A 14,592-nucleotide genomic window follows, 5' to 3' on the forward strand; every position below is an offset into this window, starting at 1 on the left:
GGAATTTCTGCAGCATTGAAGATCCCAATGAGCACAGTGGTCTCAATCATCCATAAATGGAAGAAGTTTGGACCCACCAGGTGCTAAAGGTACTTCAACAAACTATTAAGCAAAGGCTGTAAATACTTTGTTTTTTTTTAATGTTTAACAAACTCCTTTCACACTGTCATTATGGTGAATTGTTTGTAGAGTTTTGAGGAAAATAATTTCATCCATTTTGGAATGAAGCTGTAACATGACAAAATGAATACTATCTGGATGCAGTACTATACCAATAAAAAATAAGATGCAAGATTAAAACCAGTCGCTAAGAATAGTCAGCCTACATAACCACAACATCAAGTTTTCACATCTGGCTGTGAAAATTAATGTAATTTGTGTAAAAGATAGGCCATGTCTGTTCAGGCAAACAGATACAACTGGTGCTTCCAAGACAGATTTCATTGCGCAGATTGTTGATAATGAGCTGGAGGTCTTAGTTATGTAATGTTTTTATTGGCATTTCTGGAGAAGACCATAGGTTTTACAACAGATTTAATAATTCAGAGCTCTAGAGAGAGAGAGGGAGAGCCAGTATTATTCTACCAATGACTGTTGCCATAAGCTGCTTATACTGTCAACAGGCAAACTAATCACCATAGGAAAAAAAATTCAACATTTGATTTAGTAAATAACATCCAGGGTTGCATCATTCAATTATTTCAGAAAGAAAAAGAACAGTTTACATTTTTTTAACATTTGGTAAAAACAGGGAGTGAAATAATTAAGGAGTGAAGAGGGGAAGAGATGCTGAGATGTTACCACGGGGGTGGGGGGAATTGAGGGTCAGCTGACTAACCTCGTAACTTTAGTTTCCAAAGAAACTACAAAAAGGTCAACACTCAGAAGGACATAGAATGGGTAGATGGAGAGGGGGGTGTGTGTCTATGGTGGGGGGCAGGGGGCTACAGCTTCCACATCCCAAAAAAACTGCTTTTCTTCTGGAGTGGAGAGTTTTATTATATATATATACACACATATGAATATATAGATAACACAGCTCACAAAAGCATGTGTAAATCTATACATTTCCATTACATAAAGAGCTATTGTGGAAGGAGAAAGACTTTCTGTATGTCGCTCATCCAGGAAGAGAGAGATGTTGGTCCTGGTCACCAACACTTCTGCAGCTCTGCTCTGGGCAGAGAGCAATCAGAAACCTGGAGAGACACATACAGCATCATTAGCACAATGTTTAATAGTGATACCAAAATGCTGAAACACAGTCACAGCAATAGCTTAGAGTGCAGGGCTGATGACCATCAAATAAAAGAGATAAAGTAGATATTTTATATTTAAAAAATAGAAAAACGAGTAAAAAATAATTTCTCTTACTCATTATATATAATGCATAATCTAGCACATGGGGAGATGTAAACATTTGTACAATCTTTTGCTCCAACTGCAAAAACCACTGATGGATGGATCAGGAATTGAGCACTGAATGTTCTATTTCAATGACAATTTGTATTTAAACAGTCATCTCTCATCATGCTGTTCACATTTTGACAGCATGAGACCAAGGCAAGTTATTGAGACTGACATTTTGTTGTGGTATAACCACTACTGTTTTTTTTTTAAATAAATTGTTTGAGATGAAGAAAGGACCATTGCATGCTTCTACTAAAATACTTTCATGATATATCACTGTAGCATGAATATTTTACATTTTCCATAAATTTCGTCAGAAAGTTTTACATCCTTAACTTTTTGTGAGTAGTATATAATCTCTAGTTTAAAAATATTTTTTTTCAAAATCAGATGATTGTCTCTTCGCTCCCTTTTTCTCTGCAGCAACATAAAGACACACACAAAAAAGAAAAAAAAGAAAAATGAGTGTGCCATGTTTCCAAAATAATCCAGATGTGGAGGAAAATCCGATTACTTTGCTGCTGCATGTATACGCAGATTCCCAGTAACCTGGTTTCTAAGGTGCATGTAACTGCAACTAGTGAGAACCACTTTGTTACCAAAACATGGCCCAAACATACTTTAAAGCTCCATGTCTGGGGAATCACTTCACAATGGGGTACAGGGCACAGTCATTTTTACTTGTATTGTCCAAACTATGGACAGACAAAATTTTGAGGACAGTCAAGGAATTTACAGCTCCATCCATCAAAGCTTTTGTTTTGGATCAGATTACACTTTCCTTTAAAGACAATGATCCACTTCTATCACTGCAGGACAAGTGCAGAGCTGTGCACATTTATTAATAATCATAACAGCAGGTTAGATTTAAATTGAACTTCATGAATGTATTGTGTTATATTTTATTTATCAGGTCTAATCTTTTAAGTTTTAGAGTTACTATATTTGTGCTCGGATGCCACTCCAGTGTCCTCTAATACTACAAGGGATCAGGAAGAAACTAAATTCATGAATTTATATTTAATAATTTTAAATTTTATTTTTTAATTTTAATAATTTTATTTGTATAAATCTAAAACTCCTTAAAATTGAAGGGTATGAATACTTTTGGGCTCAACTATATCTCATTGATGTCTTGAAGAACTGATAGCCCTTAAAGTCAGAACACATTTATATATGCACCGTATAATTAAACTATTTAGAACAAAATGTGCAGACTAAGGTAATTTTCTTTGTCCCCAAACTGTCCCAGATCCTTAATCTTTGAGAGTCAGGATCGGGGATAATTTGTGGACAATAAAGGAAATTACCTCACAGTGCATGCATTTAGTTGTTAAATGGTAAAGTACAAAGAAAAAAAAATTGTATTCCCCCATCGTGTGTGTGTGTGTGTGTGTGTGTGTTTTTGAGCGCGAATGGGTGAACATCACCAGATCTGCATATTTTCATTTACAAAACATCGTCTGCTCCTCCCTCAGCTTCCATATGCCTACATCCTTGTTCACAGCCTTGTCACCTCCCATATTGACTACTGTAACTCTCTTTTGTCTCAACCATAAATCCCTCCATAAGATCAAACTGGTCCAAAACTCAGCTGTCCACATCACCACCATAATTTCCGCATTTAATTACATCACCTCTATCCTACAGCAAGTCCAATGGCTCTGGTGGACAGAATTGTTTACTGTCTATTCCAGTTCTATATACAGTATAGTTCCATCGAAGTAGGACAATCAGAAGGTTTGCAGTGATGCATTTAGAAACCAAATTAAAGCAGGCTATAGTAAGAAAGCTGATATGGAAAACTAACTGAAATTTGTAAGTAAGATGCAAAAAATACTGTACTTAATTTAGGATAGTGGTTGTTAAGTCTGGGACAGTTAAAAAGTAGGATTTAGGGAGACTTCCGGGATATGGACCAAAAGGAACCAAACAGAGCTGAAAATAAGCTAATTTCAAGTCCTCGTCCAAGGTGCTACTTTTACTGTACACAGCGAAACAATTTCCCCGGGCAACAAGTACTAAGATTTCAGAGTTTGTGCCTTACAGTTCAAACTGTAAACACTTTCAATAACCAAACTCCAAGATGTAGACCACTATTTACTCAAATGCACAAGAAAAGTCAGCTCCAATAAGATAAACATACTGCCTAGAGTGAAGTCTCGTAATGCTCCTGGGCTGCTTTGATTCTGGCAGAAGAATCCTGCAGCATAAATGGCAAGTTGAATTTATTCACATATCAGGACATCCTAAGAGAAAGTCATGTCATCTGTGAGAAAATTGAAGTGCCACTGGATCCTAAAATAACGGTCACGAGAATACAAATGTCCACGAAGGCTTAGTTATAGAAGCATTCCGGGAAGATGCTAGGGTGGCCGTCTATCACTTGACTTGACCAGATAAATTTCTGGGGAATTAAAATAAAAATAAAAGTTCAACTAGAGGCCACTGCCCTTTAAGAAATGGGCAAGATCCCTCTGGTTTTGAATCACATTTGCAAAATGGTTGAATAGCAAAATGGTGTTCCAATACGTACTGAAGATGTTTGTCAAGAGACTGAATTTCGAGACTGCCGTAGTCATTAAATGTGACATTTTGTGTTAACTGTGGAGAATCCACTTATAGTTCTGTTTCTGTTCTGCTTTTTTTTTGGTCCTTTTGGCTTTTCCTGCAAGTTCAGGGTTACCACAGCAGATCACTGTTCGCATGTTGATTTGGCAGTTTTTACGCCGGATGCGCTGCACAGCTGGGGATGGGAATGGGCTATTACGAGTTCAGTGTATTGCCCTGAGACACTTCGGGGATCGAACCAGTGACCCGGCCTTACCAACTTCAGCTACAGCCACCCCTGTTCTGTTGAACCATTTAAATTGCAATATCAAGTATCTATTTATCATCAAGCATACATTTTAGGACCATTACTTTTTAATTTACTACCTTTAGATAATGTCCCATTTTGTAATTTTTTGCCCCAAAAGAAAAGGGGCAGCTGTAGCTCAGTTGGTAAAGGCAGTCATCCAGAAAATATGCGTTAGTTGACTGGAGGAACACAATCTGATTGTCCCTTTCTGAAGAAACAGAGATGACCTACACTTTGTAGTATCCTGAATGCACCTCGCCTCGAACTTCAAGTTCTACACTCACATTGCCACAAGTGAGTTGCTGTTTTGTTATAGTCATAACCAAACTGATATGCTTCTAGTTTAATCAATCTAGCTTTCTACACTGCTTGTATGTCCTTGCACCATTATGAATGTACACAAGACTTAAATATGCTTTTGGTCAGCTTTTACAAGGTCTACACGTAAAACGTGCAATAGTGAGGTGATCTGTAGGTGTGACAAAGGAGTTCAAGGTGGAGGAGGGTCTGCATCAAGGATCTGAGCCATGGACAGGCTGACAGATTAGGTTAGACAGGAAGCCCTGTGGACTATGTTTGCAGATGACATTGTGATCTTTAGCAAAAGCAGGGAGCAGGTGGAGGAAAATCTACAGAGGTGGAGGTCTGCTCTGGAAAGCAGAGGAATGAAGTTAAGCTGCAGCAAGACAGAATACATGTGTGAATGAGAGGGGCCTAAGTGGTACAGTGGGGTTACAGGAAGCAAAGGTGAAGAAAGCGCAAGACTTCTGGTATAGAGGAAGACCAAAAGGGAGATTTATGGATGTAGTGAGAGAAGACATGAAGTTAGTTGGTGTGAGAGAAGAGGATGCAGAGCATAGGGTTATATGGTGGCACGATTCACTGTGGCAAAACCCCGACAGGGAGAGCCCAAAGGAAAAGAAGACAACGCACGTTAAAATGAAAATGAACCTTAAAGAAGGGATAAACTGCTTTGCTTTGTTAGAGCTGTTCTGCTACAAAACAAAAATAACTACTTCTACCTCTGTCAATAAAGAAAATCTAAAGCTAATAAACTAGGTTTTCAAATGATATCGTTATGCAGTGCAATGAATGAACAGTCATAACCTGACATAAATCATGCTTATGGTGAAGATTCAGAGCAGAGGATAAATGATGAAACGCCACTTAAGGGTCATTCCAGTCCCTATACAACTTACAGAAGGACAGGTTATAAATCATACAACATACAGGACTCTTGAGTTCCATCTAGTCTGAGGTACACAGGGTGAAGATGATGAGACAGAACTGTACTCTTTGGAGCAACGTTACCAAGGTTCAAACTTAACTTTTTTGTGGCAAAAGTGTTCAAATTAAGTACCTTATTTTTCACATTTTACACTTCAAATAGTCTAATATCTTGTTTCAGTAGCTCACATAATCAGTAACTGACCATCAAAGTTCTGCTAGTTATTTTATGTGTTGGAATATTAACATTTCAACTATATTATGAGTTTTCCTTACTATTGACCGTTTCCTTTAGTCACTGTTTGGTTAAGAAATCCAACGTTATCATCATCCATAGCTATATCAATAATCTATTAATTAAGTGGAAAATAGGTGACGTTTCAGAGGAATGAACATGAAATCAGTCACTGATGCCCATCCTCCTCCATCTCCGGCTGACAGGGTACTCCACTGACAGCTACAGCAGCCACAGGGTCCTGCCTGGATTGGGAGTGTGACGGTCACTGTGTCCGCCACATCCTGTGGCCCATTAGGTTGTACGGTGAGTGCATTAAGTAGAGCAGTTCTCTGTATGCTGGGTTCCTAGCAAATAGCAATGATACATGTAAACATTGACATGGATCTATGATCTGACACATTCCCCAATGTGTTTCTTTTATACTTGAAGAGTAGATGTAATTGTCCAAAAGAGGGCAGTATTGCATGTAACAAACCTCAATTAATTTTCATCTTTTCTCCAATCAACTAAGAAAACCTAAAGCTATGTAAAACAAGGTTTACAAATGACATCATTTAATGCACTGCATAACAATAAACAGTTATAAGCTGACAAAAATAATGCTTATGGAGAAGAGTCAGAGCAGAGGATAAATTGTGAAACAACACTTTTAAGGGCAATGATAAAATGTGGTTACAATGACTGACAAGTGTTTTCCAAGTTTTAGTCCATTCTAAATTTCATTCCCTATCCATCTTACAGAAGGACAGATTATAAATCATAGAACACGCAGGCCTTTTGAGTTCCATCTAGTCTGAGGTACAAAGACCTCAGTTAGCTGAAAATGAAGCAGTAGGTGGTAAGGCAGACGTCCAGAGACCCACAGGGTCATTGGTCTGATCCCCAGCCCTGGCTTTGTGTCGAAGTGTCATTGGGCAAGACCCTGAACCCCCAAGTTGCTCCTGGAGGGTCAGGTGAGCACTTTGCATGGCAGCCACCGCCATCGGTGTGTGAGTGTTTGTATGAATGAGCAAAGAAGAAGTAACACTGTAAAGCCCTTTAGATAATTAGCACTACGTAAGCAGCCTTTTACCAATTTGGAAACAGAAATGAAGTGTGTGTATTGTACAATTCACAACACTCATCGTCTGTAAAGCTAAATGAAGGTTTTAAGGATAGAATTATTAATTTCTTCCAGAACCCTGCCAGAATGGTTCTTTAGCAGGATGCACTGCTGAGGTGTGATCTACTGAACTGACTTTAACAGAAGTACAGAGCACATAATCACAATGACAAGAGAAAGTATGTGATGCCTCTGGAGCTCCCTTGTTTTCTGTCATTCCTTGGATGAGTATGTGATGCATTTGATAGACATAGTGAACTACAATGTCCTGTCCTTGCTAGTCACTATTTTAAAGACCAAATGGTAAATTGTGAACTATTTAAGGTTCCTTAACCAAATAGTTTGTGTCCCATGTAAAGTATAGTATTCTATCAAACCCAGCATCACTAATAAATGTCCTTTTTGGAAACAAAAAAACATAAGTTGAAAGACACATCCCAGAACAAAGTGAAAAATGGAATAAAACTTTTCTTGTACATTTCTGTTTTCTTCTTCAGTTCTATTACTCATTTCGATCCTGCCTCCTGACAGCTTGGTAGCTGCACATCTCTGCACAATGCGTTTTTGAGATTTGGGAGGTGTGGACTTCAGGACCTATGCAATCCTCTGCGACCTACGATAACCCATATCTCCTCTTCTCTGCGAAGGTCCGTGTCAACGCTTACGTGTATCGAAAGATAATTATAAATCTGCATTTAGTCTGATTTGGCTATGTTGCTTTAGAAGCACAACAGAAGCAATTAAATAGTTTCAGTGAGTTTATTAACACTTGTCTTAAACAAGAAAAACTTCTAGCTTTGCCCACAAGCTCTCATACTACAGTAATCACTAAGTTGTTGAATAACTGATAACTGAAATAATATTTGCTACAGCAAAAACTGACTAGATTTAGGCTACTGTATGGTAACCATTTAGCTTAATTTACAACAAACCTGAAAGCTAACCCCTCCCTCTGACGATAATAGGCTACCTTTTTGACAGAGAGAATAAGATTTGTAGTAGCTTATTCCTATGGGGCGGCTGTAGAGCAGCTGGTAAGGCAGTCGTTTGTTTTGTTGTTCGATCCCCGGTGCCGGCTATATGTCGAGGTCTCTCTGGGCAAGACACGGAACCCACAACAGCCCATTCCCATTCCCAGCTGTGCAGTGCTGGTCCAAACTCGGTAGAAATTGGGAAGGGTTGCGTCAGGAAGGGCGTTCAGCATAAAAAAAAAAAAAAAACTGTACCAAATCAACTTTTCAACCGAAAAGACCCCCCCAAAAACGAACAAATTAGCTCATTATTACAGTGTCCCCAGAAAGTATTTACAGCACAGAACTTTACTTATTACAAAATGTATCAAATTTATTTTCCTCAAATATCTACAAACACTACCTCATAATGACAACATGAAAGAAGTTCGTTTGAAATCTTTGCAAATGTATAAGAAAATAAATGAAAAAAAAAAAACAAAAAAAAAAAAACAACAAAATCACATGCACACAAGTCCTCACCGCCTTTGCTTAATAGCTTTTTTAAGCACATTCAGCACCAAGTCCAGCCTCAACCCTTTTTTGGGAAGTTTCTCCCATTCTTCTTTCAATAACCTCTCAAGCTAAAGATTGGATGAGGAGCATCAGTGCAAAGCCATTTTCAGATCTCTCCAGAGATATCGGATTCAAGTCTGGGCTCTGGCTGGGCCACTCAAGGACATTCACAGAGTTGTCAGATAGCCACTCTTTTGTGACCTTTGCTGTGTGGTTGTGACTTTGTCCTATTGAAAGATGAACTGTCCCCCCCAGTTTGAGGTCATTGGGACCTTGAACGCTGTAGAATTTTTCTTTGCCTCTATTCAATCCTTTCTCGGAGGTCTACAGACCATTTCTTGGACTTCATGGCTTGGTTTGTGCCCTGACAAGCAGTGTTAACTGTGCGGCCTTATATAGACAGGTGTATGCCCTTACAAATCATGTCCACTCAACTGAATTTCTCACAGGTGGACTTCAATCAAGTTGTAAAAAAATCTCATGGATGATCAGTGGAAACAGAATGCACCAGAGCTTAATTTTGAGTGTGCTGGCAAAGGCCATGAATACTAATGCATATATGATTTGTGTGTTTTTTATTTTTAATAAATTTGCAAAGATTTCAAACAAACTTCTTTCACATTATGGGGTATTGTTTGTAGAATTTTGAGAAATATAATTTAATCAATTTTTGAATAAGGTTGTTAAATAAGATGTGGAAAAGTCAAATGCTGTGAATACTTTCTTGAGGCACTGTACATTGTTCTTTTTGAATGTCAAATGATTCATTTCAGAACTATTTTGAAGGTAGACTTTGTTAAACTGAAATGAACTGGTTCAACTGCTGCATGATCATTTTCAAAAATGCTACTGACCTGTACTGAGAGCTTATGTACTCACTAAACAAAAAATCCTGTTAGTAGAATACAACTCAATCAGCCAAGACTTCACCTACTAAAGTGACCATAAAGTTAAAGCACATAAATTTAACATTTATAAAGTGAGAAATGAAAAACATTGTATTACTTTCAGCTATATGTACAAAACAGATTCTGAAATACAGTTCGGTAGTTTTCAGATATTCTTTGTTGGTGGTCTACTAGCTTCATTAATTGTTTCTGTAGTAACCAGCATAAATGTTATCAGAACTATAATGTAAAGCCAACTACACAACAGCTCTTTACCATTTCAGCTGTTCTGTTGATCGTTTTTTTTTGCCATGTGAATGGATTCATGTTTTTAAATCATAAGTGAGTGACATTACAAGCACACCATTATTTCTACTGCTGAGGCACCAGCAGGCACCAAAAGGAGGAAAAAATCAGAAGTGTAAGCGAACACAATCAGACCAGGTTGGATCAATCAGACCAAGTGTCACAGTGGAGAAAGCCCATTGTCAGCCCAAACAGAGGAATAGAATAGCATCGCTGCAAAGTTAGTAGTCAAATTCCCCAAGGACGTCTTTGCTTCTGCAAGACAGACCAATTGTATTCAACTGTTTGATTTTGGTTTTTCTGTTGTAATAGGGTGCCTCCTCAAACTAATGCTACTGGCTTCATCATTCCATTAGGAATAATGAGGTATTTTATTTTTATTTCCAATCTGGTGTTATTTTTTAAATTTTTTATATTTATTTTTTTAAACTAGGGGCACTCAGGTGTGGGTTATGAAATAAAACAAAGTCTAAATACAATATTCAATGACAATATGAGCAATTGGTGTCTGTAAAAAACGTCACTTGGCTGTTTGCTACTAACCTTTCATGTTAGGCTTGGGTTTGTCAGTTTGCTTGCCTGTGGGGGTTTGTGCCTGCTGACCCTGGCCCCCGGAGGAGGCCCCCTGCTGTGCTGCTTTCTGTTTCAGCATGGTCCAGTCAAATGTGTAGTCATACTGATGGTTCAGAGTCCTAAAACACAGTTTTTATTGGAAGAAAATACATTACAATCAATTATCAAACAGGGTGGAATACAACAGTTTGATATGAAAGATGCAATAGTCCTTTAAAACAGAGACTGGCCTTGTTGAATAAAGGCTTAGCTCACACCAAAGCACTTTACAAATCTTAAGTCAACTCTGTTGGAAAATAAATTAGGCTGCTTCAATACCTGTATTCATTCAATGTTTTGGGTAAATATGAGTCCTAAAACTGCAGCAAAGAACTGTCTTTGCGCTGCTACAGACGTAAAGTTAACTCATTTACTCTTCCCTTCCCTTTACTACAGAATACATGTAAATTCATTTATTTTTTTTTTAAATACAAACATTTACGCAGAAATTGTAAGGAATACAGGTATTAAGTAAATTCAGTTAAATACCTTTAGTATTCCCAGTGCTTATTTTATGGGTCTCAAATTTGCAAGTTTCTGTTTCAGTTGATTACAATAAGCTTGGCGACTACTTTACAACATCAAGTAAATTGGAAATATCACAAAACTTTGATTTATGATAGCAACAACTAGTTTAGCTTTCTAACAAAACTGCACCCAGACGTCCATAATGTCTGTACAGTCAGAACTGTCCTTTTAGGATTGTAGGCATTTACCTGAAGAGGATGCGGAAAAGTTGGCGCAGGTACATGTAGTCTGGAGCCTCTTCAAAGCGCAAGCCACGGCAGTAGTTTAGATACATGGCAAACTCTGCTGGGAAACCCTGGGAAATATGTATGCATACAATTTAGTTTTATAGCTGTGGGATAAAAGTCTGTACATGTTTTATGCCTTCTTACCTTACAGAGAACCTCAACAGGGGTGGACATCTTTTTCTCTGAGATCTTTTCATATTTCTGCTTCTTTGTGGCAGCCTGACAAAACACAAAATGCGTGCACGTGATAAATATAAACATAAAATTATTATAGATGCCCTTTCTTGAATTCACCTTAACTGCAAAAACCAAGGCTAATATTATATTATATATAGTTTACCTGCTTAGCCAGCATAATGACTATAAAATAATTAAATCTCTAAAAATTTTAGGAGAGAATAGTCTCTCCTGCCAGGCTCCTGACAGGGCTGTCAGCCAATAATTAATTAACCAGAAAAGCAGTATGAGGTAAGGATGGGAAAGAGATTAAATTTCAAAATTGTAATATATAAAAACATCAGAAAATTTACAGTTTGGTCTGTTGATATGTATTGAATGGACTCAATACATCACCAGTCCCCCAATTCAAGTGCATGTATGAGTGTAATTAGGACCCTGATTCATATTGGTAGAGCTGCACATTACCGGACAAAAAAATAAAATTGCAATTTTGTTTTTGGCAGTATTTACACACTGACCACCCTATTAGTTACACTTGTACAATCAACAATCCAATACAGCAGCTCTGCCATGAATTTTACTTTCACAAGGTTTTAATTAGTCCTTAAATTAGAACTGCTAGAGAGGTGACAACTCCTCTTTATGTTTAGATTGTACAGGTGTACCTAATGAAGTGGCCTATGAATGTATATTTCTTATAAATGCTTAACAGAAACTTTCACCTTTCACCCACAAATTTCTACAATCAAAATTCAGGGACAACAAAAAGCAGTGTTGTAATAGACGTTGATAAAGACCATTCAGTGGCAGTTATATTTTCATACCTTTAATCCCTGCCACGGCAGACTGGTTCTGTTGAAGTACATCAGCACATAGCCTAGTGACTCCATGTCATCACGGCGACTGAAGAAAGCAATAATTTTTTGAGTACAGAAGCCATGCATTACAGCCTCTCTAACGATGGAAAAATAATGAATAGTTTATTAACATTAATAGACAGACCTTTGTTCAATGCCTAGGTGTGCATTGATGGAGGCATATCGTGCTGTGCCAGTCAGGTTCTTGTCTTCTCTGTAGGGGATGTGCTGTCGTGTTCGGTTGTCTCGGTACTTCTTTGCCAAACCAAAATCAATAAGGAACAACTGAGAGAGGGAGAAAATGTAGTTATCCGACAGTGATAATCTGTTCATATCACCTGTAACGGTGTACAGATACTTCCTATTTTCATTTTAAAATTGAAGATTAGACTCCTGCTGTAAAACACAAAAGTTAAAAACATTGCAGTGACCAAGATTAATTTAATGGCAAAATTGGTGTGCCAATGCGAATGAGCAAGAGAGGTAAAATTTTCATCATTACCATTCCGTCAACACATTGCTATCCAGTTGCAATATCCTCAGAAGTTAATGAATTTTTTTACATTTTCAAAAAAAACAGAAAAACAAAAGATGGCCAAAGATGGTACTAGTATGATCCACCTTCCAAGATATTCTGACCTTAGCTAGACTAGCTTACAATTGTGGCCCTTAATTACAATCAACTTCACCCACAACTGCCAACACTAGTAAAATCTATTAAAAAAAAAAAAAATATATATATATATATATATATATATATATATATATATATATATATATATATATAAAATTCTACAAATCAACAATCCAAGGAGTCTGCCTTTTTGTTGCCCTGTGTTAGCTTGTTCACCTGACAACAGTAAAGACAAGACCTGCTGGCTCATGATAAATAGTCAATGTTCACCAAAGAATGAATTGTCCAAAAAGCAATAGGTTAATACAGTGAAGTGTGCAGCTGGTGTAAAATAAACTCCAGCGATCTCAAGCAGAGTTGGGACAATGTCAAACATCTAGTAACTCAAGTCTTGACTGTAAAATCACAAATCAAGTCTAAGTCCTAAACCTTATGTTTGTGTCATAAACGAGTCATTATTGGCAACTCAATAATCATTTTTTATTTCTAATGATAGAGCTAAGGTAAAGAAATAAAGATATGCTGTCAAATACTTATAACCAATATTTTAAATAGTAATTACAGAAGTTAGAGTTAAACCCGATCAGATGTCCGACTTTTGTATTTTACAAGCTGAATGATTAAAATGCGTGGCTCGCAAATATGTCAGACTAAAAAAATTCATAGTAAAGTATTAACAGTCAAAGCATTTTCACTCATCTGTTAAAGTTAATATCCCATACTTTGTGAAAACCTTTATCAAACACAACTAGTCATTAGCTTGTATAATAGCCTAGGAGATAACATGTCCTTTGACACAAACAGCTAAGCCCTGGGCGGCTTTAGTTACGGTGGGACACACCAAGCCTACTGTTACATAACATCAGTATAGTTGTTTGATGTCAGCTTGGTGTGTCATGATCCTTAAAGAGTAGAGACCCAGCCTGCTAAGTAGGGCAGTATGGAGAGAGAGGGAGGGAAGTCAGCATGTGGAGGTCAAACAGCAGGTAGATAATACAACCCCTGACACTGGCATAGACAGTGGTTACATAAAGTAATAATGCGTGATTGTTATGTATCTAGGCCTATGTTTATGTTGCTTAAGGTCCCAATTGGGATATAAATTACATCCATGGCCATCGTTGCCCTCACATTAAGCTGTGAATAATTATCATGGACAGTTCACCAGACAAATGGCGCTGACTGATGTTTGACTTGCACGACATATATTGGTCATAGTGCTCAGGTCAGACATAACAGATCACTGCACTCTAACCCCCTCAAAACAGATCTGATGACTAATCTCAGTTCTGTTAACATCAGTATCATATAGAGTTGCAGTCCCAATGTGTATAATCACAAAGTCAATTATTTGTTTATATTCAGTCACCCATGTAACATTAGGTCTAGACATCCCACCCAGGACTTGACAGAATTCTTTGGCTAGTGGGAGTGACTGTTACCCACCATGGCTGAAATAATTCAGCGGGTATTTTATATCAAGCCCTGATACTATCTGAATTCTTACCCAATCCATGTTTTCTCTGAGCCATCATTTGAATCAACATTATTAGGTGTTCTTTGTATATTTTGGAATCTGCAATTGCACAGGCTATGCAATATTATAATACAGATGCACAGTTACTACTAGTGTGAATGCAGTGGCATGACATTTCTGCCTATTTATCTAAGTATCACTAGCCAAGTTGTCTCTATGTTGCTTTAGAAATTTATGAAAGGGAGGGCCAAATGGCCTTGCCATTTAAATTATGAAGTTTATAGATTTGCCCCGTTAGTATTTTGTTTCCATATATGTAGTATAGTAGAAAGAAGAGGAGGGGAAAATGCACTAGCTCCCCAGGCACCCTTCATGGTGGCCAACTGCTCCCCCCAGGCGCATGGGTTAAATGCAGACACCAAATTGTTTCATGCATATGAAACTTAATGGGCACTGTAGAGCTTAAAGTCTAAGTGCATGAGAAAGAAAGTTGTCCTGTAGACATCAGAACAAAAAAATAA

General features: G+C 37.6%; 1 protein-coding gene across 4 annotated transcripts in view; it reads right to left on the bottom strand.

The window, feature by feature from the left end:
- Positions 1-473: 473 nt before the first annotated feature.
- Positions 474-14,592, bottom strand: part of csnk1a1 (casein kinase 1, alpha 1) — a 33,880-nt gene continuing 19,761 nt past the window's right edge. For 2 of the 4 annotated variants that reach the window (XM_067517612.1, XM_067517615.1), the window contains 6 exons: positions 12,106-12,245; positions 11,928-12,006; positions 11,068-11,142; positions 10,885-10,991; positions 10,100-10,248; positions 474-1,199 (listed from right to left, as the gene is read on the bottom strand). In XM_067517612.1, the coding sequence (XP_067373713.1) occupies positions 1,192-1,199; positions 10,100-10,248; positions 10,885-10,991; positions 11,068-11,142; positions 11,928-12,006; positions 12,106-12,245 (558 nt within the window). In that variant the 3' untranslated portion in view covers positions 474-1,191. Of the gene's footprint in view, positions 1,200-10,094; positions 10,249-10,884; positions 10,992-11,067; positions 11,143-11,927; positions 12,007-12,105; positions 12,246-14,592 lie in introns of those variants that run through there. The other 2 variants (XM_067517614.1, XM_067517613.1) reach the window with 2 other exon arrangements.

The sequence above is a fragment of the Channa argus genome, chromosome 10 (genome assembly GCF_033026475.1).
Source record: "Channa argus isolate prfri chromosome 10, Channa argus male v1.0, whole genome shotgun sequence".
NCBI lineage: Eukaryota > Metazoa > Chordata > Actinopteri > Anabantiformes > Channidae > Channa > Channa argus.